This window comes from Ascaphus truei, chromosome 7, assembly GCF_040206685.1.
Source record: "Ascaphus truei isolate aAscTru1 chromosome 7, aAscTru1.hap1, whole genome shotgun sequence".
Classification (NCBI taxonomy): Eukaryota; Metazoa; Chordata; class Amphibia; order Anura; family Ascaphidae; genus Ascaphus; species Ascaphus truei.
Window position 1 is genome coordinate 72,871,882 of NC_134489.1, and position 27,099 is coordinate 72,898,980.

Genomic DNA, 27,099 nt, shown 5'->3' on the forward strand with positions numbered 1-27,099 from the left:
GTAATATTCTGTTGTAGAAGATGAGTACTTCAGTATCAGGTGATGCCTTTTTTATTTGGACTAACAGTAGATATTATAAGACAAGATTTTGAGAGTTTTCTTTTCCTCAGGTGAGCAAAACTGACTAGTGTTGTACCGGGTAATGTTGTATTAAAAAAAACGGGTAACGGGTACCCGGCCAAAATCAATAGTTCTACCCGGCCGGGTACCCGGTTACCACTTACCTGCAGGGTGGAGGAAGACCGCGGCGACATCTATGAAGAGCAGCAGAGGTCCTGTGGCTGTGGCAGCATCAGAAGTGTGTCTTCAGCCGGCGTGGGAGCTGCAGGAATCCATTACACAGCACAGCAGCAGGTAAGCAGTGTGAGCCAGGGAACCATGTGACTGGAGCAGGAGCGTTCCTATTGGACAGACAGCTGTCTTGCTCTCTGGAGTACAGTAGAACAACATGGGAAGAATATACAGCATCTACTGATTTTATTAGCAGCCAGTGTCTGTGAAATAACACAGCATGTTGTCCAAATCTGCAGGATTATCAAAGCACAATTTAAGAGGATCCACACAAAAAAATTCATCAATATTTCTGCAAAACTGAAAAATGCAGGAAGATTTCGCAATGAAGTTTGTGATCAGTATGTTAGGGCCATTTGTAATATATATATGTGTGTGTGTGTGTGTGTGTGTGTGTGTGTGTGTGTGTGTGTGTGTGTGTGTGTGTGTGTGTGTGTGTGTGTGTGTGTGTATCAACATACAGTATATACACATACAGATATATACAGTATATACACATTGTTATTATTATTATTATTATTAACCAGCTTAATTGAATACTGAATAAGGGCCTAAGGGACAGATTCAAAAAAATATTTTAGCCTATGTAACCTAACATTAAGCTAAATTAACGTTAGGTTAATTATAACACCTACGCACTTAAGCAAATAACATAATGTTAACCCAGTGCTACTCCTTAAATAACGTATGGTTATTTTGTTTCCGCCCGTTAGAGCTAATGATAGGCAATAGAGGCGCTTCCCCTAACATCCCTAACATCACATATCTACTAAAGGCCGTTCAGGTTAACACAGAGATTTAAACTGTGATTTGGATTGCACCTGATGAGAGAGAGAGAGACCGTAGACTTGTCAGTATAGGTCTTATAGAAATCTTTTAGGAGGTGTGGGGTGAGTCATTTAAATAAATAACTGCTATGCGGTTCAAACCGGGTCCCCGGATGGATGACGTCATAAAACATGGAGGAATTTTACACATACGCAGGTTTGAACCGCATAGCGCGACAAGAGCGTTCCACGACGGAAGACCCGGATAAAGCATATCAACGGATGATGCCATGAGACACACGTCAGGAGTGGTTTTAAAGCTGAGATGGGGTGATACTGATTATTGGCTAAGGACCTGGATATGACTTTCAAAGGGAATGGAGATAAGGATTGTTTCAGCACATATGTATATCATCAGTACTAATTGAACAGATTGCATGATGGGGGTTTGGGTGTTATTTAATGGATCTGATGGGATTGTTTTTCATGCCACTATGTCACTTGATAAAGACCACTAACACGTTGTGTTGGCTCAATAAATGAGTTTAATTATCTGAAATCCTTTGTGCCCTGTGTTCCTTCTACCTTATACATTGGACTGACGACAGGCTTTCGTTCAAGCACGGGAGCAACGGTAATTGTATCATTGTTAATTTTTGTGTGTCCAGCATTCACCTCATATGTCTGTACTCATAGGTCAGACACTAGTACCAAATAACCAGGGTCAGTACATCCAAATATTGGTTTCGGGTGTCAGTTAGATATGTAGTGTTACAGAGACACACATTACAAGTCTGCCCGCCCCTGACGAAGCTCCGTAATAAGCTAATCGCGAAGGGCGTAATGACGCGTTGACATCATCAGAAAGTGGAGACAGCAATAGAGTTTGAGTGCTGAAGGTTTAACTTCGCCGGTTGACAAGGGAATGCATTGGATATCGTTAAAACAAGAATAATATTCTTATTTCAGGAGTTTATTATAGTTACTTATCCTTATATATTATATCTCACGACTCCAGCTACATTGTGAAACTGGAGTTGTAACAGCCGACTTTAGCTGTGAACTATTACTAGCCACAGTAATTATATGCAGACTTGTAATGTGTGTCTCTGTGACACTACATATCTGACAACCTAAACCAATATTTGGGGGTACTGACCCTGGTTATTTGGTACTATTGTCTGACCTAAGAATACACCCCCTGATTTTAATTCATCTTTTGGGGGGTGTACATTAGTATCTCTCAGCACATAGAGATTAATATTTTCTCTCATACGCTTTTTTTTCATCATAAAGGTTTTTATTTTGAAAATTTTTGGTGGTACAGAAAATCAAAAAGGGGCAACGGGAGTTGGGAGGGGGGAGAGGTATAACACTGTACAGCTCATGCACGTTTAACACATGCTCTATTTGCAAGCTACACTTACCATTGTTTTAATTTTATATACTTCATTTATTTCTTCACAATTGTTATAATTTTTTTGTATGTTATTGTGAGCACCTATTTTAATGTAGAATTAAACATTAAGTATTAATAGCCATGGGGGTGCGCCATAAGTGTACAGTATCTCTTTTTGAGAATCTGTGGCTATGGCTATTTGATTCTTTTTGTTCTAAATATAGAATTCTTCAGTACACAGGAAGAACCCCTTTTGCTGCAATCAGTGGCAATAAGGACACTATCATATTGTATCTATTAAGATTGCATTGATTACCTGTACAACATTCACCTGTTGAGGGGTGTCCCTCTCTTTTTTTAATAAATAATTAATATATTTTTTCCCTTGCTGTAAACAAAAGAAAAGAGGGACATTGTGAAAACGTCATCAATTGCTCAGAGGCACTATAAACTTTCTTAAATAACAGCTGCATTCATTTACGTACCCTTAACGGACCAATGTTGTATTTCATTTTGTAAAGCGCTGAAAACATTGTCTGGACTATAACAGAATAAATTACAGTAATTTCTATTATTTCACCCATTCAGTGCCAAAAGGGCCTACAATGCACATTCCTCTGAACGTTAAATCAAAGTTACTGCTGATTACCTAACTGTACAATCACGTGAGAGGGTATAACTTAATGCCATTTGTTTAAAAAATATATCTTATGTGAAACAAGTTTGCAAAGGAGCAATTGCATCTTTTTAGCCAAGTCTGTAACCGTGATACTGTAATCATTTTGCAAAATACCTTGATTGTATGTCTTTATTTATATAGCACCAAAAGTGTACTCAGCGCTTCACAAAGAAATCACAAACAAATACTGCACAACTATTGTTCTAATAAAACAAAACTAAAGATTATGATTTCATTTGAAAAAAATCACTATCTTCAAACACTGTGATCATATAAAAATCAGTAATCCCCCAAAAAATAACTGACAAATTCACACTAACAAAGAAATACTATCTTCTCGGGGGGGGGGGGAATCCCTGCGTTCACATAAAAATCACTACATAGCAAACAAAAAAAAGCAGTGGTTACATTAAAAGAAATTAGTCTGTAAAACTCCCAAGTAGACAGAAGTAGCAGGGTGGGCATGCTGGTTACATTAAGGTCATTTCTGCCCCTATAACTCCCTCCTGACCTCAGGCAGTTCTAGACGCCCTGCCGTTGTGCGCCGCAAACTGTCTCAATAAAGCTGTTACAAAGTGACCTTGAGTGGATTCTCCTCCCTTCATCCGGGCGCTCTATTTATAAAGAGGGTTGCGCGCTTGCGTGCTGTTCTCCTTTCAGTTCGACCTCTGTTGCCGGTGAGAAGGGTGGGGGGGAACCTGCAATCCACTGCCATCCGCCCCGATATAGCAGCGATTCGCCGCCGCTTTGGGTTTTTCTTGTAGGGATTTCTCCAGCCTCCCCGTTGCACACACTATTTGTTGCCGCCCCGCCCTACTTCCTTGCGATATTCCTGCCATTTGTGTTTAACCTGAAGCCCGTTTCTCTATTCTCTTCCCGCAGAGGGGCTGAGACAGACTCCTAACCCAACTCCTATCTAAGGGACACAGAAAACCTCACGCAACATGTATGCCTGTGCGAAGTTCGTCTCCACCCCGTCTCTGGTGAGTAAATTCGGGGCCGGTGCAGGAGACATTGGGCCTAGTTGATGCACTGGGAGAGCAGGTCCTTGTAGGTCAAAGTCATTCTCCTCTGACAGGTGCTTCCGCCCTGCAGCTCTCTCCGCCTCCCTCATGTTTCCCCCTTCAATGCAGATAATTTCCCGCTGATCCTTCCTTTGGAAAACTGCAGTTTTATTCATTGGCCTACACCCTTTTCGATGACCTTAAAGCTCTTGGTGCTCTTTGGAGTCCAAGGGCACCTACGGGCCGCCATTCAAACGCTTTTGATCCCATTAGGTTTAAAATGTATTAAGTGCTTAACTGAATCTAACTTACAGGCCATTTTGAAGTCTCGACTTTTTTTGTTTTTTTGTCACTGCAGTGATTTGTATAAATTGTCTTGTGCTGGTGCTGTATACAGCAGGGACAGGAAATGCAGTGGCATACTTTGATGCATTGTATACTGCTTTATTTTATTGGTGTGCTGCTGATGTAATGCTGCTACACCTCATAATGGACTAATAGCATGAAAGTTTTAAACTTTCATTTATCAGCTACCCAGCAAATAATTACATTTGCTCTTTAGCAAATAATACGTGATAAATGTGGGTTCCGGGTACTAGGAAGTCTTTTTTAAATATTCCTTTCATTCACATTAAACAGAATTGTACCTTGTGGCACATAGCTGTGTATCATGGTTGTGTATCGGTTGTTGCAATGGCATGTTGGCTACTCTTGTAGCAGTGAGGAATCGAACTGCTTAACTCCTATTTTATGTGCAACCTTTTTTTCCCTTTGCCAGATCCGTGCTGGGTCCAGAGTTCTGTACAGGCCAATTTCTGCATCAGTGTTGTCTCGGCCAGAGGTCAGGACTGGAGAGGTAACCTACATGCTGCTTTAAAGTAAAGTACTGTTTATCTAGGGCTCCTTACTGCTCTACTAGTCTTGCCTTTAAATGTCAATCATTGGGTAGGGTGACTGTTTTCTCCTTCAGTGCCAGAGATGTATGCAGTGCATAACTGAGCAATGCATTGCAGATTCTGTAATAGTGTTTCTTATACCTCTCCTTGTGAAAGTCTTTCCCTTTAATTCAAGATCTTGTGTTTTTGTTCATTCTGTTATTGGGCAGCTGTTCCTTCTAGCATACTTTGTCTTCCTTGTTTCAGAGTGCTTGATGTTACATTTTGGGGCTGCTAACATACATTGTGGGCTAATTTGTCTGCAGCTCCCTATTCTAGTCCATGAATATGCTCTAAACTGTCTCTAAATCAGACAGCCACTGGTACTTATCACCCCAAGTGGGGATGTACTTAAGAATTTTTCCCTAGCTGCAGAATTATTGTCTTGTGGTGGGGAAGAGAAATCTGATGTGACGTTATCTTGTACTCTCCACATCTTGTGGAATCCATCACAAGTGACTTGCAGCAAAATTAGTTTGATAATATAAAGTGCTGTCAATTACTTAGTAGGCCACTGTCTTCAAGGGCACAGAGTGACAGGTCATTGTGTTAATTCAAGGACATGCTTTGTCCTCTAGCAATGAGCCTTTGCAATACATGTACCCTGTACCATTTCTAGCAAAATATGCAATATAATTTTTATCCCAGATTCTTTGTTGCATTTTAGTGATTATTTATTTTATTTGTTTCACAATCAAGCAAATATGCCCATTTAGTTAAACAATGGATCAGACCACAAGACCTTACTGGGAATTGTCCTGTAAATATTAGACGCTGATCTAAAATGTTTTTGTTTCTTTTTCAGGGAAACGCCGCACTTCTCAGCGGGGCCCAGAACAACATCTTTCAGGTGGCACTGAGGGGGTTCCAGACCAGTGCGATCAGCAGGGACATTGATACTGCTGCCAAATTTATTGGTGCTGGTGCTGCCACAGTCGGTGTGGCTGGCTCTGGTGCTGGTATTGGGACAGTTTTTGGCAGCCTCATCATTGGCTATGCAAGGTAAATACATTGAGGTGCTTGGTGTCACACAGGTTAATCATGTTGTGAAGTCTCGTATCATTTAGTGCAATGGCTTTACAAATTTGAGTAATAAAACTAATCTTTAATGGTCGGAGGCAAGCAATGCATGGTGAATAATTCTGAAGATGATCTGTGGCTTCATATTGTTGTAAAGCCTGGTCACCTCTACCAATGGAATACAAAGTGCATGCAATCATTTGACACTGCATGCCCAGAGCAGTTTTGCTATGTGTATGGGGAGCTACAAGGTTCTTTCAGACATTTTTACTTACCTTGTTTGTTCTAATCTGCAGTAATTCTGACTCTGGCCAAAAACAAACACCTGTTAGTTTCCTCAGCCCATCCTACAACCTTACTACAAGCCTTGGTCTGCGCTTATAGTGCCGGCGACGTTGCGTCAAAACAAATGCATTGCCACCATCGCGTGCGCTTATAGCAAGCGCGGAGCGACTGCTTGGTCGTGATCGCTGAGTCGTTTTAATTGTTTTGTTTTTTAGCGACCGCAGCCTGACGTCGCCGGCACTATAAGCCTAGCCTTGGGTTGCGTCCATGGTGTCAGCGGTCTCCTGCTCGCTTGTAGCTGGAGCGATACACGCTTGTAGGAGGGCGTGCCGGGAGGTGTTCCCGTGAGCTCTTAGCACTCTGGCTGAACCATGCACGTGACCTGGCTGTCGCGTGGCAAACTAACATGCATTTGATTCGTCGCACGGTCTATGGCCGCGCTCATTGCCTTACGGCATTTTGATTGCGCCGCAAGGTTGCGATAATTATGAATGCAACTTTATGTATACAATGTTTTTGTAAGCTGCAACAAACTGAATATTTGTTTCAGGTATATAGCATTCATTAAACCATACAGGGTACGTAGTATGTTACTCGGCAATGGAGCAATTATTGAAGTGCTGTCCTAAATGGATATATTTACTACACAATCAGATTTTTCTTGCAAAAAATGAATTTTGATAACATAACAGTTTGGGTGCCCCAGGGTGTAGTCACTACGTCATGGGAACTGGCAGACCGTGGGCCTAATGGCGTAGTGACTAAATCTTCAGAGTATTGTTCCTGCTGTGATCGCATCCTGTGTTCCCAAGGAGCACAGGACATGATCTGCCCAATAGTGGAACCTCTTCTGTTTCCTGAGAAACAGCAGCTGCAGTCATGTGACTGCACTGTGTGGAGGGGCTGTGGGACGTGGATACCCTGACATCTCCAGCACTAAAAGCCTTGGACTTAAAATGTCATCTAAGGCTGGGGCCATGGTGCCTTCGCCCGTGCAGAGGCTGGCCAGTGAGTGGGTGCTTACCTGGCCATGGTAGACAGGGCATCACGGAGCTGGTTTGCCCTTATTGGGCGAACCGCTCACATGACAGGCCTGTCACGCCAAGAAATCAGTTTGAACTGATTTCTTGCGCAATGTGCGCCCCACCCACTTCTGCGCGAACACTGCCTTAAGGCAGTCTGTTCGCTCAGCGTCTGCACAGTCTGCTGTACGATGGCCCCAGCCTTATTTGCAAGAGAAACTTGGTAAGAAATGCATTGCTGCTGCCTCTTGAACTAAAGCGAAAAATTAAAAGAAAATAAATGTAATATTTATTTATTTTTCTCCCCCCAGAAATCCTTCCCTGAAGCAGCAGCTGTTCTCATACGCTATCCTGGGATTTGCCCTGTCTGAAGCCATGGGTCTGTTTTGTTTGATGGTTGCTTTCCTGATCCTATTTGCCATGTAAAAGAAGCTGGGAATGTCGACATTCGAGAGAGTAGCTGTGATCCTACATATTTTACTGTGGCTCCCAAAAAATGTTGTGTTGTGGAAATGTACAATATTTCCAAAGTCGTTTCATTAAAAATAGTAACAACTTAAATCAAGTTTGTACTGTTTTGATGTAACTTGCACTTGACACGTAAGTCATTGTACACAATTATGGGTATTTTATCTAAAGAGATGAAGGTAAGAATTTATTGGGCAAGAATTAATTGGGTTTACTTACTAGGCAACACAATTTATATTCTAAAATGTATTACCATTTAAATATTGCAATAAACCTGATTCCAGATGGTATTTGCTTCTGTGGAATTGATTATCTTGCATCTGCTGTTTCAACATTAATATTAGAAAGGGGAAGGGGGGGGGGGTTATATAAGCTTCCCAGTGTGTGGGGGTTTTTTTTGTGTCCTTTGACCTTACTACTAACTCAGATGAGCATTCTTTGTTTCTAGATCTTGGTGTGAGAAATGAATTGATAAACATGGACACAGCCCTAAATATGTATTTACATTAGTACTGGAACTACGAAATTTAAACGCCTTCATTTTTTTTATTTATAAAATGTTTTATTAGGAAGTAATACATTGGGTTACCTCTCGTTTTCAAGTATGTCCTGGGCAGAGTTGAGATGACAAATAATACATGGTTACATAAGTGAACAGGTATACATTATATACAAGACACTGCATGCACAGTTAGAAAGTGCTTGTCCGTCCCCGATAGGTTGTTCCAGTTGTATGGTGCCCGGTAAAAGGAGCGGCCGGCTTCTTTGAGCCTTTGGACCATGAACAGTCTTTCCGAGTCAGATATCGGATGATAGGTGCTGCATTTGGTAGGGGTGAGGAGCTTGTTCAGATGGGTAGCTTGCCCAGGAAGTATTTGAAGGCAAGACAGGAAAGATTAACTTTGCACCTAGACTCAAGTGATGACCAGTCTAGTTCTTTCAGCATTTCAGTGATGTGTTAAGCAAAATGGCACATTCAATTGTAGAGGGTGTCAAATTTGCTAATGTGGTTATGGGATGCCGAGCCATATACTATATCCCCATAGTTGATTGGTGTTAGCATATGCTGTGCAATACGCTTTCTGACCAGCAGACTTGGGGAGAATTTGTTCCTGTAAAGCAGGGGAGCGCAAACTTTTCCTGCTGCACCCCCGTCTAGCCTTCTCCGGATTCGTGCCACCCCTCCTACCTGCTGCCGTGTGAGATGATGCTCCGGGGTCATGTGACGTCAGGTTACGTGACCCGCGGTGTCATTTGACACTGTTGCCATGGAGACACACCACAGCTTCTGAATCTTGATAAGTTTTCCTGTTGCAGAGGCCTCACGCGATCCCCCGACATTTAATTTAAATGCCTGGGGGAAGAGCGCGGGACCTGTGACCCCCCCCTGACAAATCCACCCCCCTGGGGGGCACACACCCCTGCTGTAAAGTACACCTAGTTTTGGATGTCTGTGTATCAATGTGCATCCCAAATGTTGAGTGGGAGTCAAACCATATGCCCAAGTATTTTAAACTAGTAACAGGAGTTAGGGTGGTTAACCAATTAACTCTCCTCCCTCTGGTTACAATTGAGCTAATCCTATTCGGACTATGGATATGGCTATATCGGCATGGTGCATGTCTAAAATGGAACAATTATCTATATATTTCTGGTGTTTTCTAACTAAAAATAAATAACAATTTTCAGTTTGGCATCACAATTTAAACTAAAAAGGAGGTAAAAGAGAGTATATTCTGCTTTCTGAATATAAAGACTAGTAAAACACAATCTAATTACTCAGATGGTGCAGTTGAGTCCATTTGAGGTGTGCTTGGTATCACACTTGTACTTTTTGGCAAAGCCACTATTCATGCAGATAAGTATATACAGGCATACCCCGCTTTAACATACGCAATGGGACCGGAGCATGTATGTAAAGTGAAAATGTACTTAAAGTGAAGCACTACTTTTTTTTCCACTTTACGATGCATGTACCGTACTGCAAACATCATATACATGCATAACTGATGTAAATAATGCATTTGTAACCAAAATAAATATAGTAGGCTTTATAGAAAGAAAATCTTTAATGTCAGCTGATTTTTTCTTACTTGTGCCCCCACAAAATACATACCAAAAAAACCCATCCCTCTAAATACATGTAACCCCGCCCCGCCAATACATATTAAAAAGACCCCCCCCCCATAAATATTTTTTAAAAATCGGGCCGCACGGATTAAATCATATCTCCAGCACCCCTCATATCACCCCCCCCCCCTGCATCTCCCTCACATCACACCACCCCCTGCATGTCCCTCCTCCCTTCCCCTACCTCAAGCAGCGTGCAGGTTGCGGGCGGCAGAAGCATGGCAGTCAGAGGCGGCAGACGCACGGTAGAGCGCGGCTCGGGGGAGTGATCGGAAGAACCGAGGAGAGAGGGGGGGGGTGATCGGAAGAGCCGAGGAGAGAGAGAGGGGGGGGGGTGATCGGAAGAGCCAGGGAGAGGGGAAGGTGATCAGAAGAGCCGAGGGGGGGGGGGGTGATCGGAAGAGCCAGGGAGAGGAGGGGGTGATCGGAAGAGCCAGGGAGAGGGGAAGGTGATCAGAAGAGCCGAGGGGGGGGGGGTGATCGGAAGAGCCAGGGAGAGGAGGGGGTGATCGGAAGAGTCGGGGAGAGGATGAGCCGGGGAACGGAAGAGCTGGGGGAGCCGGGGAGGGCACACCGCCGCAGCACGCACACGCCGCCCCCTGGTGTCCGTACTCGCGAAGCACACATACGTACACAGGGGGTAAGGTGCAATTTTAAAAAAATGTACGTACTTGCGAGTGTATGTAAAACGGGGCATGCCTGTACTGTAATTCCATCCCATTGTCCACAGGTAAGCAGTAGATTTTGCCAAACTATATAAATCTCTGCATACATGTACGCTGGTTCCAGTAATTTAAGAGTTCTGAAATTAGTACAGTGTACTCTGTATTTGACTCCTTTCTATAAAACCTAACTTGAACAATTTCCCTGTTCTGAAGGGAAACCTGTTGATTTCAACAGACCAGGTTCATTTAAATTTCATACTTTAACTGATTGCTAAATATTCAAATCCATATTTGTATTTTTTTTTACCCAATCAACCCCCTGAAAGATTAGTTTGTTTCCACAGCAAAGATTATACATGATAGCAATTTCAGGCCAGTGCGGTACTAACCTGTGGGACCCGTAGACAGCCGTCTCTTTAATGCTCCTTTCATTTTTGTAGCTGTTTTCTCATTTGCTTTTGTTTAGGCTTTCAAATGTTTTAGTTTCATGTGTAAATAAATACCCAGCACTTTTTAGGAAAGAAAATTGTAAAATGCTATCCCTAGTAACCCCCCCTCCTACCCCCCTCCTGTTTTTGTTGGCTGCAAATTAATATGGGGTAATTTTAAATACAATTTTAAAAAAAGAGGGGGGGGGGGCTTCCAGAGATATTTGCCTCCGAAGGGGGTGTCGGTCTCTGCAGAGATTTAAAGGTCCAGGTCACACGGGCCAATGTGAAACCGCACCAGATTCCGTTACGGCAGGCCTGCACAACTCCAGTCCTCGAGGGCCACAAACAGGCCAGGTTTTCAGGATATCCCTACTTCCGCACAGCTGGCTCAATTAGTGGCTCAGTCATACTGAGCCACTAATTGAGCCAGCTGTGCTGAAGTAGGGGCATCCTGAAAACCTGGCCTGTTTGCGGCCCTCGAGGCCTGGAGTTGTGCAGGCCTGCGTTATGGCTTCCTATTGGCCTGTGGGACATTTAAGGTGCCATTAGATTAGACCCCGTTTATCTGCATGCAGAGATACCTGCACCACGACGGAGTTAAGTATCTCTGGAAGTTGGGGGTCCGAGAGCTTAAATTAACACCGTTCAACTCCAGACATTCCTCTGCTTCAAACCTGTAATAAAAAAAAATTATATTTTAAAAAGCTGTATTGCTGCTTTAAACGTCTTAAAGGAGCAGTTTTGCCTTTTTTTTTTTTTTAATTGTGGTTGTGTTGAAAGCAGGGGGTCTGTAGAGCAAAATGTCATTTTAATTTCTGCTTCAGGGCCCCGCTGCTTTCCAAGATGCCAGGGAATCTGCGGCCGATGCAGTCTTACAGGGGAAACAAAATAGAGGTTTAAATCTTGTCACTGGGGCCAATCGTCACGGCTTCCCATTGGCCCAGGTGTCGTGGGTTATAAAATCTTCATGGAGTACCAGCACATTCCCTGTTAAGTGTCTTGGGGACACTGAAGCTGAAATTAACGTGGTTCAGCTCTGGGGCCCTTTGCTTTATACAAATATATTAAAGGGGTCATAATGGGCCTTTTAATACCCCAAGGTTCCGAATGACTTCATGGCAAATGCCACAAAATGTACTCGTCAATGTTTTTGTCAGATGTAAACATGCAGTTGTCAAATAATGCTGTAGTGTCCAATTGTGTATTTTTCTTTAGACTAATGTAACTTTTATTTGACAAACTTCTATCGAGGGTGAACTGTATATGAGCCGTCAAAACCCTTAGATTCTGCTGAATTTAGAAAACTTCCTCCTGGTTGATAATTTTATAGTTCCTATCAATACAGACACGTTTTGGTGGATATCATTTAGTTAAAAAAAAAAAAGTTTTAAATAAAACAAACTGCAATTAACAAATCACACCTGTTATTTTTATACTGGTCTCATAAATTGTTTTCCAATTTAGAAATGAAACGGGCTCTGTCAAAAGAACCACAAGAATTACATACATATTCTATGTGTGATGTTACATTCAGTCTTAGGCCATGATGTTTTTTCCGGCTAGTTTAAGTATATTTACTAGGGAAATGCAAATCACTAACTTTGGTGGTACATTCACAAGAAAGTAAACTGGGATTCCATGAAGTTCAGTAAATGGTGCAAGTGACCTGGATATCAAACAACATATGTTTCAAGCCTACAGCAGCCCAAAGGACTCGTTTATACAGTGACTCTTTTTCATCACCCCAGGGTTACTGTACAAATGGGTGAAATCTTATTTAGGTAAATGAGAAATCAGCAGGATCTCATGATGGAAATGCTGTAGGAGTGAAAATAAAATCACATGTGTCCAAGTAGTAAATGGCAAGCAAACTTTATAGAAAGCTTAAGGTATAGTGTAAGGTAGATAGACAGAGCGGAATTGTGCATATGTACTTACAATTTCTATGCCCAGAATTATATAATTTGTTAGGAAATCTGGCAGTACTTTTAATACGATATTTATCAGTCTTGTGCAAAAACTGGTGAAAAACAACATCTGTATTACTGAAGAAAAGGAAATTAGATGCATTGTTTTATATGGTAAGTATGATGCACTTAACTTGGCCTAGTTTTGCCGCTTACTACCAATAAGCCATAAAATAAAAGTTATGTGTTTTGCAACTGGGAGAGTTTGAAAAATATCCCAATTAATGTCACCACTACACTTACGTTTTTCTTGACTTGAAGAAAACAGCATAACATCGCTATTAAAATATAGAATTTGTTTTTACTCAAACTGCCTTTTTTCTATTATTGTATGAGGGAAACTGCAGTAATTTTAAAAGTGGTCAAGAGCCTTTCAGTTTACAAGAAAATATCTAGAGTACTACAGAGGAAAATAATCACTGGGAAAAAATGCTTATAAAGGGTTGTTAATAGACAATAGATGTTAAAGCGGCAATCCAAGCACTTTTAAGTTTCTTACACAGGATTGAAGCAAAGGGTCTCTGGAGCTAAACCCCATTAATTTTGGGGATACTTCTGAAGGGGGTGCCGGTATCCGCTCTGCTCGGTTCACATTATGGCGCATTTCAAAGCTCACGTGTCCTGCGGGCCAATAGGAAGCCGTGACATCAGGTTCAGCTTCCTATTAGCCCACAAGACGGGGGAGCTTTAAACGTTAAACCCCAGCTAGCTCGGCTGGAGCAGGTACCGGCACCCCCAACGGAAGTAGGTATCTACAGAGCTGAAATGAATGGGGTTAAGCTATGGAGACCCCCTGCTTCAAGCCTGTGCAAAAAAAAAATGCTTGGATTGCTCCTTTTAGTGGGTTGTCCTGTAATTTGTATTGTGCTATATACAGACAAATGTAATCTACAATGATGACAGGCCAGACACATATTTCTTTAAAGCAGCAGGTCCCGTCTTTTTTTGTTTCTGGGCATCCCCGGAGTTGTACCGTGCTAATTTCAGTTCCAGGGACCCCCTGCTTTCCAAGTTACTTACAGGTGAAGGTAGCATCAGTATTTCCTGGTATTTAAATAAGAAGCCGCAATGGATGCTGATGTAGCTTCCTATTGACCAGCGTGATGCGGGAGACAACCATTTTGTTTCCCCTGGAGGATCTGCAATGGACAACCTTCAGTGGTCTCTTGGAAACTATGAGATGAAATAGCTTGTTTCAGCTACGTAGAACACCTAGTTCACATCCTTGTTAAAGAAAAAAAAAGGGTTAAGAAAAAGTGAGGACTGTTGAATCAAGATCTGCCAATTATTATTTATTTGGTGTGATACCCGATTTCACTATTTGTAGACTTTCTAATGAGTCCCACCTCTTGAAATGAAAATTTCTACCAATGAATGAATCGGTGTCTTGGTTGTGAATCCCAAACTAGTCTAAGTCAACGGAAGTCTCTCATTCATTCTTATCATGTCTGGTCTTCTAACTATCCACCCTTATCTTTATCAATCTAACACCCAACAATCGAACCCAGAATTTAACAGAATCATGCTATTAATACAATTAGAAATCTGACAAGTAAATCAATACTGTAAGAAAATAAAGGGAGCGCTAACTAATATAATAACTTTAAAAGTGCTGGTCTAAATAAACAAGTGTGCTTATATTAAAAATCTCAACCAATCCCTAGCCTGGAGCTGTGTATTCAAAGTGCAGTGCAGTGCAAAAATATACATATATTGGTGTAAAGAATAAATATATATTTAAAAAATATACCAATTTCATGTGTAATATTGTATACAACAAAAAACAAAGAAGCCCAAAGCTACATCCAATATGACAAAAATACACAGTGAAATACTTATATATCTCTTGAAAAAGGGTCATTTAGTTAAACCCTTGGGCCAAGACATTTTAAGTCTGCAAGTCACATCGAGGCATGACCAAGTTTGCAGGTCCTAACACTAACTGATTAAAATTCTTATTTACCTCTATAATTAATTCTTCCTCTATCACATTGGATGTCCCAACCAGCTGCATGAAAAAGACTTGCTTACTTGGAGAGTGGGGAGGGACGAGCTTAAACCCTGGGAGGGAAGGACTACTAACCTCCACAAACAGCTGTGACCAGCTGGACAAAGTTAACACATAGATACCCCACAAGCTCTAAGAAACCCCCAAAATTACCACATAATATAATACATATAAGTGTCAATTGGAGTGCTACTGGGCGTGGCTAAATGTATACAACAAAAAAACAAAGAAGCCCAAAGCTACATCCACTATGACAAAAATACACAGTGAAATACCTATATATCTCTTGAAAAAGGGTAATTTAGTTAAACCCTTTGGCCAAAGCATTTAATATTGTGCAAGTTTATATCTTATATAAAAGGTAGGTTTGTATAATAAAGTGCAAGAATAAAGCCATGCAATGGAGAGGCTTTTTTCTTCTTAGCCTCTCCCAGTACTCTGTTCCAGAGATCCTTAAAGTGATTGAGAGAGAAATAAACTTCAGTTTGTAGTTGAATATAAACATGTATACAGATTATGGTGCAAAATGTTACACTTATATTTTGTACATTCCTATGTTCGTTGTACAAGGGTCTTTCCAAGGTCTTTTATGGGGTCCTCGTCCAGTCTTTCTTTCTCTGGTGTCCTGCTTCTCGCTCGTGAGTCTGAAGGAACGCTGGGGATGCCAGTATTCACCCAGTGTTCGCTTCCTGTTTCACGGGAAGTGGATCAGATGGTCTTGCAACTGGATCACGGACCTCTGGACACCTCTCACTCTTCTGCCAACGATTTGCTCCTAGACGCTACGCATTTCACCTCTTGGGCTTCATCAGGGGTCTAAAGTGCACGTGCCTGGCTAACATTTATATACTCTATATGGCTAACTCTTTAATAATTGCTTAATTAGAGAGGAAATATTTGAAATACATTCAAATTACACTGTGTCCTTATAAATTTACAAAAGCTATCCATGCAATCATATCTTACATCTTATAAAATGTATACAGCTAAGATTTTGAAAAACAATATATACATATTATCCAATACATCAAATATTAAGCCTCTCTCTCATGTATTTTTATATATATATATATATATATATATATATACGTAAAATCCTGCTGTAAAACATCAGTTCTATTGTATGTATTATAGATTAATTAACCATTGATAACTTGATGTTCATTTTTCTACATGGCAGTTATAATTTGTATTACTCCACATACTTTAAATATAACAGATGAACTCAATATAATATATGGGGAAGAAAACCAGAGAAGAATGAGACAATAAAAATTGATTAGTATATATATACAGATACACGCTCGCAACACCATATACCGTAAAGCAAGGAAAGACTGTATCGCGTCTAAAAGACTCCATCCACATCGCCTGACAACACGTAGATGTATAGCCAGCCAGGAAAGAAGTGAAAGATACCTTTTGAGGCCCTTTATTATCTATTTTTAAGTAAGTAGCTGGCAACGGTGGGGGAGAACAGGATTGACCAGAGGATACTGCGCAATGGTTGTTCTGTCTTCTATGTTTTCAGATCTGGTTCTGCCATTCCAAAGGACTTAAGTGTGATCGGATTTTGGACTCATTCATCATCCCCACCACCAAGATTTTGGGACTTCATATATCTTGTCAGGTTTATATACCCGATAGTGCGCCAAGGATTTACCTGTTTTGTTTATTGTTTGTTAATTGTATTTTGTGTATTTCTTGATTCAAAAGAACAGACCAAGCTGGTCCTGTAAACCTGCACTCGTTTTACTATTAAAAAGATGATAAAGTAGCGCTACCTATAAAGTGATAAATGGTGTATATGTGACCAAAATAAATATTAAATATATAAAAGTGTAAGATAGTGTTATATATAACCAAGTGTGTTACAGGTGTAATGATAAAGAAAATGTAACAGAGTAATAACAATTGCCACACAATTATAAATATATAGAAAATATGTGCAAACCACTCCCAAAGGTAAGGAAGGTATAATGATGGGAAAAAATTATAGACGAAGTCCAGGAACAAGTGATGTATGGTAAAGGAGACTTAGCTGCTGCTTCTTTAAGTGATGCTCCACACCACACAGAAATCTGAAAAGAAAACAAGAAGCGCAGGCTCCATAGCGTGACTCTGTTAAAATTAATTTTATAGAGTAACAACTCTGCAGCCAAGCACGCTGGAAGGAAGAGGTCAGGCTCACTTCACAAGTAGAAAAACCGCTCCCTACGCGTTTCATCATGACCGTGACTTTATTGGGTATGAAGTCACGTAGGGTCACATTTCTCTGACACCAAAGCGGAAGTGATGGCGAGGAAACTCGGTGACTTTAGACTCCTCCATTGCTATCCAACACTGGGAAATCAGCTGGCCAGCTGTTTCTTTACACAGCGAACCTATGGATCACCTGCTCGTGTATCCCTGACTGTTGTGAGGGCCTACACTGATTGCCAGGGTTTTCTACGTGTGGAGTGAGCCTGACCTCTTCCTTCCAGCGTGCTGGGCGACCTGTGCTGCAGTTGGGATAAAATGCATTTTTTTAATGCTCCGTTTGTGAGTGTAATTCCTGTCGTCTGTGGTTTTTTTATATTGTTTATCAAATTCATTTTAACAAGTCCCGCTATGAAGCCTGCTCTTGTGTTCTTTTCTTTTTACTATTAGTTAACCTTAAAAGGTATCCCTTCTACCTTACTGTTCTGTCTACAGGTCAACACTGTACCACACTCTAACTACAAATATGTTTCCAATATGACCTGCACCTTTTTCTTTAATTTTACAAATCATCTTGAAAGTCTTTAATTGTTAAATTATTATAAATGGGGCTAAAGTACTAAATGGGAATGGCTATGTGATTATACATTTCATTATTTAAAGCTGAATTAATAATTGTATCTGAGGCATATATTGCTTTTCTTTTGCTTATGGTTCTGCATCTCTGTTCTCTACAAAGCCAGCCCTGCTTCAATAGCTACACTTGATTACAATCCACAATCCCCTTCTTTTTTAATGGTACAAATTGCCTTCAACTGAACAATAATAATAATAAAAATAAATATAGACTAGAAGAGGAAGGCGAGGGCCCCTTTCAGTGTTGGGGCCGCTGCAGTGGCCACTCCAGAGCTCAAGGTGTTAAAAGCTTCCAGCACCACTATCACCGAGTCTGTCATCAACAAATGGCATGTCATGACGACGCAACCGTTCAAGGCGGATCCTGAGAAAGTCGGAAGTGCAGGAGAATACTTCCGGGCTACGCGTCACCAAAGACTGCCCACTAACAACTGAATCCGCCATCACTACTATGGGCCGCTCACCATCTGCCAGGACCTGTACCGACCGTCCCCCGCGCATGCGCGCTACGCAACCATCTGACGTCATCACCTCCCGATCAATCCATGCCTCCTCCCCCTGTCTAGCTGTCAGCGAGTTATCGCGATACCTGACAGGAGCTGGTGGGATTTGGCCTTGGGCAAAGGTTCAGCCCCACTGGGGTAAGTTTTTGTAAACACGGAGGTGAAACGCCTGACAGGAGCTGCTCACCTCTCGCGATATAACTGCAAACGAGACGGCGATAACACGGCCGGGCATCCAACGTCCGCCGGTGCCCTCATAATATGGCGGCGCCGCTAGACGTTACCGGCCCTTGTAGCCCCGTAATGGTCCTATGAATGTGGGAGGCCGTGAGGAAGCCGCAAGGATAGTGACATCCCAATCCAGTGATATGTCAGGTAGGACATGCCATGACACCAATACATGCACAGGGTCGCAGGGATAGTATTGCTGCTGAACTTGGGGTAAGCTGGAGATTGGAGCCTCTTCTCAGGCTGCCATGATGTCTGGTTACCAAGGCAGCAGCATCAGCATCCTGGGATAAGCAGCATCCTGGGGTAAGCAGTATCCATCCTGGGATAAGCAGCATCCGAGCACCAAATCAGTCATGCACACCAAAGTATACAAAGAAAACAACTCATAGTCAATGTAATGACTTTAAATTACCAATACATGCATTAAACGTTTCGGTGCCACACCTTCATCAGAGTCATATATACCATCAGCAGATGAAGGTGCATATGGCACCAAAACGCATTAATATTTTAAATTACAGGTAGTCCTCGCTATCCAACGTTTCACTTTACAATGAATGGCATATCCAACGCGTTACAATGCAACCCTACGGGCTGTTTTTCGACACCGGAATGTGTTATCCAACGCTCACCGCCACTGATTAACATGGGACTCACTTTACAACGGTTTCAGTATCCAACGCTACTTCCAGAACGGATTCCGTTGGATAACCAAGGATTGCCTGTACATTAATTATGACTTGACTGGTTATACTATGATGTGCTTGAATGATTTAGTGTTATACTATTATGATGGACCAGGATAGTGTAGTCTTTAGCACCCAGCTTCATTGAGTTCTTTATGTAATTGTAGACCATTATTTGGTCACTCTCCCACTTACTGGATATGTGTTTATAATGGATAACCATTATCCTCACAGCCCCCTAGGACCAGGACTGATGTGAACAAAAACTCACCAGATCGGGGGAGATGTGTGTTCATTTTATTATTGGCCAAAAGATAAGCAATACAGACTCATGCTGATACCAGACGTCAGTTAACCCTTTTGCTGGTTGTGTTGCAGTTTCCTTTGTTGGCGAAAAGGTTACATAATTGTAGTCATGTCTTTTTTATTTATTTTATTTCTAACAGTGTGCCAGTTGCCTCTATTCAAGGCGACTCGCAACCATGGAAAATAAAGCAGCAGTTGTAATACAATTTAAACAAATGTTACCTAGTAGATTTTGTTGAATATAAACCATAAAGTTCAGCCTTTGTTACTTTTGTTGTTATTTAACAATCGTAAAATCTAAATAAACCGTCCTTGAGCTGCTACAGCCCAATTATTCTTGCTATACTTCTGTATTCTCCGAAATAAATTAACACATTGGCTGCCAGAAGGGCCTGTGCTGCTGACCTTCCTCGCAGCAAGGATGCTAATTAATGTCATTCTCAGACGGCACACATACCTATCGACCAACTACTCCAGCCCGTTACCTGTGTATTGCATCATATTTCTAGTATTTAAGATCTGTTTTAATTGTTGTGTATATATTTGACTCTACATAAATGAAAATGAATATGTAATCTTAACTAGTTTTTGTTTGTATAGTTTGATAAGCTTGCATTTAATCGTGTGAAACAAGATATGTTAAAGCAGCACCCCACTACTCCCCCCCAGGAACCTATGAGTTTAACTTGTATAATATTAGTATGTTACCACCAGAGCATTTTCTGCTCTTAAAATTATATATATATATATATATATATATATACGTATATATATATATATCTCTATCGCGTCAGAGATTACCATGGTTACCTTTAGACAGCACTAGGTTCTAGGGAGAGCACCATTTTAACCTCTCAGACACTTAATATTCCAAACGCGTTTGTCTCCTAAGTGGAGCATCAGATTTTGAAAAACAAAACCAGCACTGGAATGGGCAAGAATATATATACTATATTAAAAGTAAAAAATAACATGCACAAAATGGTTATCTGTGAACTGTTGCTTTAAACAAGAAGTTTCACCTTTTTTTGATGACAATTTTGTCTATATTGCTACGTAGCTCTGATATTGGCTGCAATACTGAGCTGTCTGTGGAGCACACAATCTAATGTCTTGGGGCCCTGGGGAAAAGGACATAAAGTGATTTGTATAAGGCAGTGACACTGAATTTCAGACTAGATTCCACTGATTTCAAAGGCAGCGATTTAACTTCTCCCTCTTTATTTAAGCAAACGAGGTGTAATAAGTGAGATACTGATGCTTATTCAGTAAAGTGTGATAGCCGATTCAGCACCAACGCATTGACATTCCCATTGACGTGAAAAGGTGTTTTTAGTATCACACTTAAATATTGAATGGACATATTGTGCTCAGTTTGAACCTTGCAGCAGGGAGGTATTTTTTTTTTCTCCTATCATATCTACAATAGTGAACCGTCTATGTCTGAAGAATATTTTTATTTATTAGTTATTTATACATGTATATTTAGGCACTGTACCGTATATAAGTTTTTCTGGATGTGCACTGAGCTTTGTCTGTGTTTTATGTTATGTCTCTGGTTTTAAATATATATTGCCATGCTCAGTAGCACTCCTCTGTGAAACTTATATGCTTATATATATGTTGTGGGTATTTTGGGGGTTCAATTTGAGCTTGTAGGTGTTCTGTATGTTTTATAATTCTTGTGCAGCTAGTCTTGGCTGTTTTGGAGGGTGGCAACCTCCTATCCAATTGAAGCTCACTCCCTCCCACATTTAAATGGTTAAAAGCTCACTCCATGGCATCTCCAACTATCAGGGGAACTTGCCTGCATGCAGTGTGATTGTGACAAATCTATTACAGAGTGCTTTTCCTGGTAATGTACAGATTAATAAAAGCTTCAATCAGACTTAGAACTTTTGCAACTTATATTGACAGATTTATTATAAATCATTCTTCCTGGCAATGCACAGGTTATTAAGAATTTATATTAGTGTAGGGACCCTTGAAACGTGGTCTGCCGTGAAGTTTGGCTCAAGGGCTTACAACAATTTGGCCAAAATGTTAAACTAAAAGACCATTTTATTTATTAGTTATTTATACATGTATATTTAGGCACTGTACCGTATATAAGTTTTTCTGGATGTGCACTGAGCTTTGTCTGTGTTTTATGTTATGTCTCTGGTTTTAAATATATATTGCCATGCTCAGTAGCACTCCTCTGTGATACTTATATGCTTATATATATGTTGTGGGTATTTTGGGGGTTCAATTTGAGCTTGTAGGTGTTCTGTATGTTTTATATATATATATATATATATATATCTCTATCGCGTCAGAGATTACCATGGTTACCTTTAGACAGCACTAGGCTCTAGGGAGAGCACCATTTTAACCTCTCAGACACTTAATATTCCAAACGCGTTTGTCTCCTAAGTGGAGCATCAGATTTTGAAAAACAAAACCAGCACTGGAATGGGCAAGAATATATATACTATATTAAAAGTAAAAAATAACATGCACAAAATGGTTATCTGTGAACTGTTGCTTTAAACAAGAAGTGTCACCTTTTTTTGATGACAATTTTGTCTATATTGCTACGTAGCTCTGATATTGGCTGCAATACTGAGCTGTCTGTGGAGCACACAATCTAATGTCTTGGGGCCCTGGGGAAAAGGACATAAAGTGATTTGTATAAGGCAGTGACACTGAATTTCAGACTAGATTCCACTGATTTCAAAGGCAGCGATTTAACTTCTCCCTCTTTATTTAAGCAAACGAGGTGTAATAAGTGAGATACTGATGCTTATTCAGTAAAGTGTGATAGCCGATTCAGCACCAACGCATTGACATTCCCATTGACGTGAAAAGGTGTTTTTAGTATCACACTTAAATATTGAATGGACATATTGTGCTCAGTTTGAACCTTGCAGCAGGGAGGTATTTTTTTTTCTCCTATCATATCTACAATAGTGAACCGTCTATGTCTGAAGAATATTAAGAGTGTTAAACATAGCCAAGGACTGTCCATGGTTTCCACAAGTAAAGAGATGATATATTTGTGGTTTTTGACACCTTTTTAATGTGGGAATTTTACAGTACTCTAGTTAATGAGATTCCTTTTAAAGTCTATATAGTTGGTGAGTTAGTCTTGCAAGGTGTAAACATAATGCAAAGGCCTGAATTCCTAAATTAAATGTTTGCGGCAGTACAGGAGGGCGTGTTGCAAAAGAGCAGAAGTGGACCAGTACAGTTTACGTATTTAATTTCACCTTTAAAGTTATTGGTTGTTTCTTGTGCACGCTGCAATTCATACTTGGCAAAACAAATCTAAAAACACATCCCATTGGATGCGAAAACCTCTTCCTCACCTGCTTGAGAATGATATTTGACATTTCTTTTTAAGGGCTATCCACATGTGCTTGTAGATTCAGAAAGATCATTTCCAAGTTCAATTTGTTTGTCCACTAGTCGCCTACTAGATGGGAATTATTGCCTGGAGAATTGAGGGGAAAATTCCTATCCAGGCTAAAATATCAACAATATATTTTCTCTAAATATATACAGTAATGGTTTAAGATTTTTTTTGGCATTTGTAGGACAACTAAATAAAAGCATTTTATAATTGATCATTGAAAGCATTAGTGTCCGAATTTAAGTAACTACCCTGTTACAGATTTATACGTGTTTCTGCTTGTGCCCATCTTGCTGATTATACTATGATTTAGAGATTGGCATTCTTCCATTCACCTTTTAGTGAATCCACCCTGAAGTCTCCAGTAAAGCAGTAATACCACTTTCTTTTCTGTCACGTACGACACACCTGTGAGCAAGTGACCTGCATATGAGACAAGGGTTAATACACAGTTATCCAGCTGACCCACTTTACACCTTCTGCAAAGGTCCCTCAAATGAACATTATCTCCCCTCACTGTGTCCCAATATAGCATCTGTCACAAACCACACACTTGTGAGCATGTGACTTGTAGAAGCAACCAGGGTTAATACACACGGCTGCTCTTGACAACTCACCGTTTTCCTGCGCAAAGTACTTTCAACTGCTTCCACCACCAAATAAATATACAGACAAAATCTGTATCTTGCCAGTGTCTAAGGTCCCTGTTTAATAAAAAAAAATGATGCAAAATGTATCTGAAAAGGTACTTTACTCTATACAAAGCGTACAAACAGTTCATTGAGAGCCCAAAGCATCACTTATTAAAGTTTTGTATAATAAATAGATGATACCGTTCTGTGGCTAACGAAATGCTTTTATTTGTGCGAGCTTTTGAGATACACTGATCTCTTCTTCCGGCGATGTTACAATGAATGAAGCAAGGGTATACTTAAAAACAGTGTCTCTTGGAATGTTATCTGTGCTGGTCCTTCCCCTGGTGTGGATGTGTTTTATGGCTAGAGGTGTCAAAAGGTTCCTGAAAGCAAGTGAAGAAAGAGTGTGTATGTGTATCAGTGTGAATAAAAATGAATGGAGAGCCCACAGTATATACAGTGCTTTACAAAATGTGTGTGTGGAGTGGGAGTGGATATAAATGGTGTGGGTGGGTGTGGAAATGTGAGAGTTTGTAGCACAACTAAAAGTGTGTGTGGATACCTTGTGGTCCCTATTGGTGTATAGGGATGGAAAAACAAGGAGTATTAGTATGTGTGAGAGACAGCTGTGTGTGCATACATATAGCACAGTATGTACAGACATGGCCTTTAGCGCTCATGGGAAGAGAGTTCACTTGTGTCAATAATGACTCATAAAATTTCGATCTCTGTTTAGGCCACTGCTAAGTGTCCCGAACAGTTGCATAAATTTGTATTCATGCAACCGTCTCTCTTTCGGTGTTTTAAGTTTACCTTTGAGAATGGCAACCCTCAGATCGTTCATCTTATGGCCAGAGTCAGAGAAATGTTCGCAAACAGGACTGTCTCTTGTTCCGCGTGTGATGCTGTGGCGATGCAGGTTCATTCTCTCATCGCCGGAAGAAGAGATCAGTGTATCTCGAAAGCTCGCACAAATAAAAGCATTTCGTTAGCCACAGAACGGTATCATCTATTTATTTTTTGATTATTGAAGCTCGGCTAACACGGTACTGATACCTCTACATGTATATATATATATATATATATATATATATATATATATATATATATATATATATATATATATATATATATATATATATATATATATATATATATATATATATATATATATATATATATATATATATATATATATATATATATATATTGGGGAAAGGCGGGGTTGCAGACCTGCCTAAGACATGCAGATGAGCATACAGTTGTATTTGTGTATATATATATATATACATACACAATGCTGAGAAAAGATTACAAGAACATACAGTTACCATAAATGCAGACAAGTGTCTTAAAATAAAAGGTTAAAACATATATAGAAATCTCTATACAGTAGAAAGAAGGATATTCAGCGCTCGTGCTGCAGAAGTAATGGTTGGAAAGATCCCTGTGCTGCACGTGCATGGAGCGTCTCCCCAGAGGCTCCCACTTCAGAGGTGATCCCCCCTAAAAAGGGGGGAGGACACCCTGAGAAACAGAGAAAGAAAAATTGCACAAAAGCGCACAAGGGATGGAGTTAGTATTATTTATTAAAACAAACACATAGATAGCTGAGAGGATCCAACCCCTCCTCAGCTCAAATTTGAGCTGAGGAGGGGTTGGATCCTCTCAGCTATCTATGTGTTTGTTTTAATAAATAATACTAACTCCATCCCTTGTGCGCTTTTGTGCAATTTTTCTTTATCTCTATACAGTACGTTACTAAATGTTATAGATCCTGTCCCAGAGAGGTCACTGGAGTCGATGAGAATTCACATGTTCTCAGCCCAAAACACACCTTGTTGAATTTTGATTTCCATATTACCTTGATGAGACTTATGTATCTTTTTCACATTTTAACAACATAAGCCATCCCTGTCGTAAATCAGCTCCGGCTGACATGGGAGGGGGGGGGGGGCTGCTGACATGGCAGGGGGGGGGGCTGCTGACATGGCAGGGGGGGGGGCTGCTGACATGGCAGGGGGGGGGGCTGCTGACATGGCAGGGGGGGGGGCTGCTGACATGGCAGGGGGGGGGGGCTGCTGACATGGGAGGGGGGGGGGGCTGCTGACATGGGAGGGGGGGGGGCTGCTGACATGGGAGGGGGGGGGGCTGCTGACATGGGAGGGGGGGGGGGGCTGCTGACATGGGAGGGGGGGGGGCTGCTGACATGGGAGGGGGGGGGCTGCTGACATGGGAGGGGGGGGGCTGCTGACATGGGAGGGGGGGGCTGCTGACATGGGAGGGGGGGGGGGCTGCTGACATGGGAGGGGGGGGCTGCTGACATGGGAGGGGGGGGGGCTGCTGACATGGGAGGGGGGGGGGCTGCTGACATGGGAGGGGGGGGGGCTGCTGACATGGGAGGGGGGGGCTGCTGACATGGGAGGGGGGGGGCTGCTGACATGGGAGGGGGGGGGCTGCTGACATGGGAGGGGGGGGCTGCTGACATGGGAGGGGGGGGGCTGCTGACATGGGAGGGGGGGGGCTGCTGACATGGGAGGGGGGGGCTGCTGACATGGGAGGAGGGGGGGGCTGCTGACATGGGAGGAGGGGGGGGCTGCTGACATGGGAGGAGGGGAGGCTGCTGACATGGGAGGAGGGGGGGGCTGCTGACATGGGAGGAGGGGGGGGGCTGCTGACATGGGAGGAGGGGGGACTGCTGACATGGGAGGAGGGGTGGGCTGCTGACATGGGAGGAGGGGCTGCTGACATGGGAGGAGGGGCTGCTGACATGGGAGGAGGGGTGGGCTGCTGACATGGGAGGAGGCGTGGGCTGCTGACATGGGAGGAGGCGTGGGCTGCTGACATGGGAGGAGAGGTGGGCTGCTGACAAGGGAGGAGGGGTGGGCTGCTGACAAGGGAGGAGGGGTGGGCTGCTGACAAGGGAGGAGGGGTGGGCTGCTGACATGGGAGGAGGGGTGGGCTGCTGACATGGGAGGGGGGGCTGCTGACATGGGAGGAGGGGTGGGCTGCTGACATGGGAGGAGGGGTGGGCTGCTGACATGGGAGGAGGAGGGGGGGCTGCTGACATGGGAGGAGGGGCTGCTGACATGGGAGGGGGGGCTGCTGACATGGGAGGAGGGGGGGGGGCTGCTGACATGGGAGGAGGGGGGGGGCTGCTGACATGGGAGGAGGGGTGGGCTGCTGACATGGGAGCAGGGGCTGCTGACATGGGAGGAGGGGCTGCTGACATGGGAGGAGGGGTGGGCTGCTGACATGGGAGGAGGGGTGGGCTGCTGACATGGGAGGAGGGGTGGGCTGCTGACATGGGAGGGGGGGCTGCTGACATGGGAGGAGGGGTGGGCTGCTGACATGGGAGGAGGAGGGGGGGCTGCTGACATGGGAGGAGGGGCTGCTGACATGGGAGGGGGGGCTGCTGACATGGGAGGAGGGGGGGGC

At 42.2% G+C, this 27,099-nt stretch overlaps 2 protein-coding genes across 8 annotated transcripts in view; both read left to right on the plus strand.

Moving 5' to 3' along the window:
• The first annotated feature begins 3,667 nt into the window (after window positions 1–3,667).
• ATP5MC3 (ATP synthase membrane subunit c locus 3) lies at window positions 3,668–7,963 on the plus strand. The gene is made up of 5 exons (XM_075609013.1): window positions 3,668–3,813; window positions 4,019–4,119; window positions 4,919–4,996; window positions 5,881–6,077; window positions 7,714–7,963. Exons 2-5 carry the CDS (start codon window positions 4,081–4,083, stop codon window positions 7,826–7,828), a joined length of 429 nt encoding a protein of 142 aa, XP_075465128.1. The 5' UTR covers window positions 3,668–3,813; window positions 4,019–4,080; the 3' UTR covers window positions 7,829–7,963.
• A 10,453-nt stretch (window positions 7,964–18,416) lies between these two features.
• Window positions 18,417–27,099, plus strand: part of ATF2 (activating transcription factor 2) — a 70,434-nt gene continuing 61,751 nt past the window's right edge. For 3 of the 7 annotated variants that reach the window (XM_075609015.1, XM_075609019.1, XM_075609018.1), the window contains exon 1: window positions 18,418–18,547. Coding sequence is in view for 1 of the 7 variants with exons in the window: in XM_075609016.1 (XP_075465131.1) it covers window positions 18,721–18,784 (64 nt within the window). In the remaining 6 variants the exon portion in view is untranslated. Of the gene's footprint in view, window positions 18,785–27,099 lie in introns of all 7 variants that reach the window. The other 4 variants (XM_075609014.1, XM_075609017.1, XR_012802696.1 and 1 more) reach the window with 3 other exon arrangements.

Bases quoted from the DNA above. Each gene is read 5' to 3' on its own strand.
- ATP5MC3 (XM_075609013.1), top strand. From the start codon at position 4,081: ATGTATGCCTGTGCGAAGTTCGTCTCCACCCCGTCTCTG. The intron at 4,120-4,918 runs GTGAGTAAATTC...TCCCTTTGCCAG, and splicing joins TCGTCTCCACCCCGTCTCTG to ATCCGTGCTGGGTCCAGAGT. The intron at 6,078-7,713 runs GTAAATACATTG...TTCTCCCCCCAG, and splicing joins CTCATCATTGGCTATGCAAG to AAATCCTTCCCTGAAGCAGC.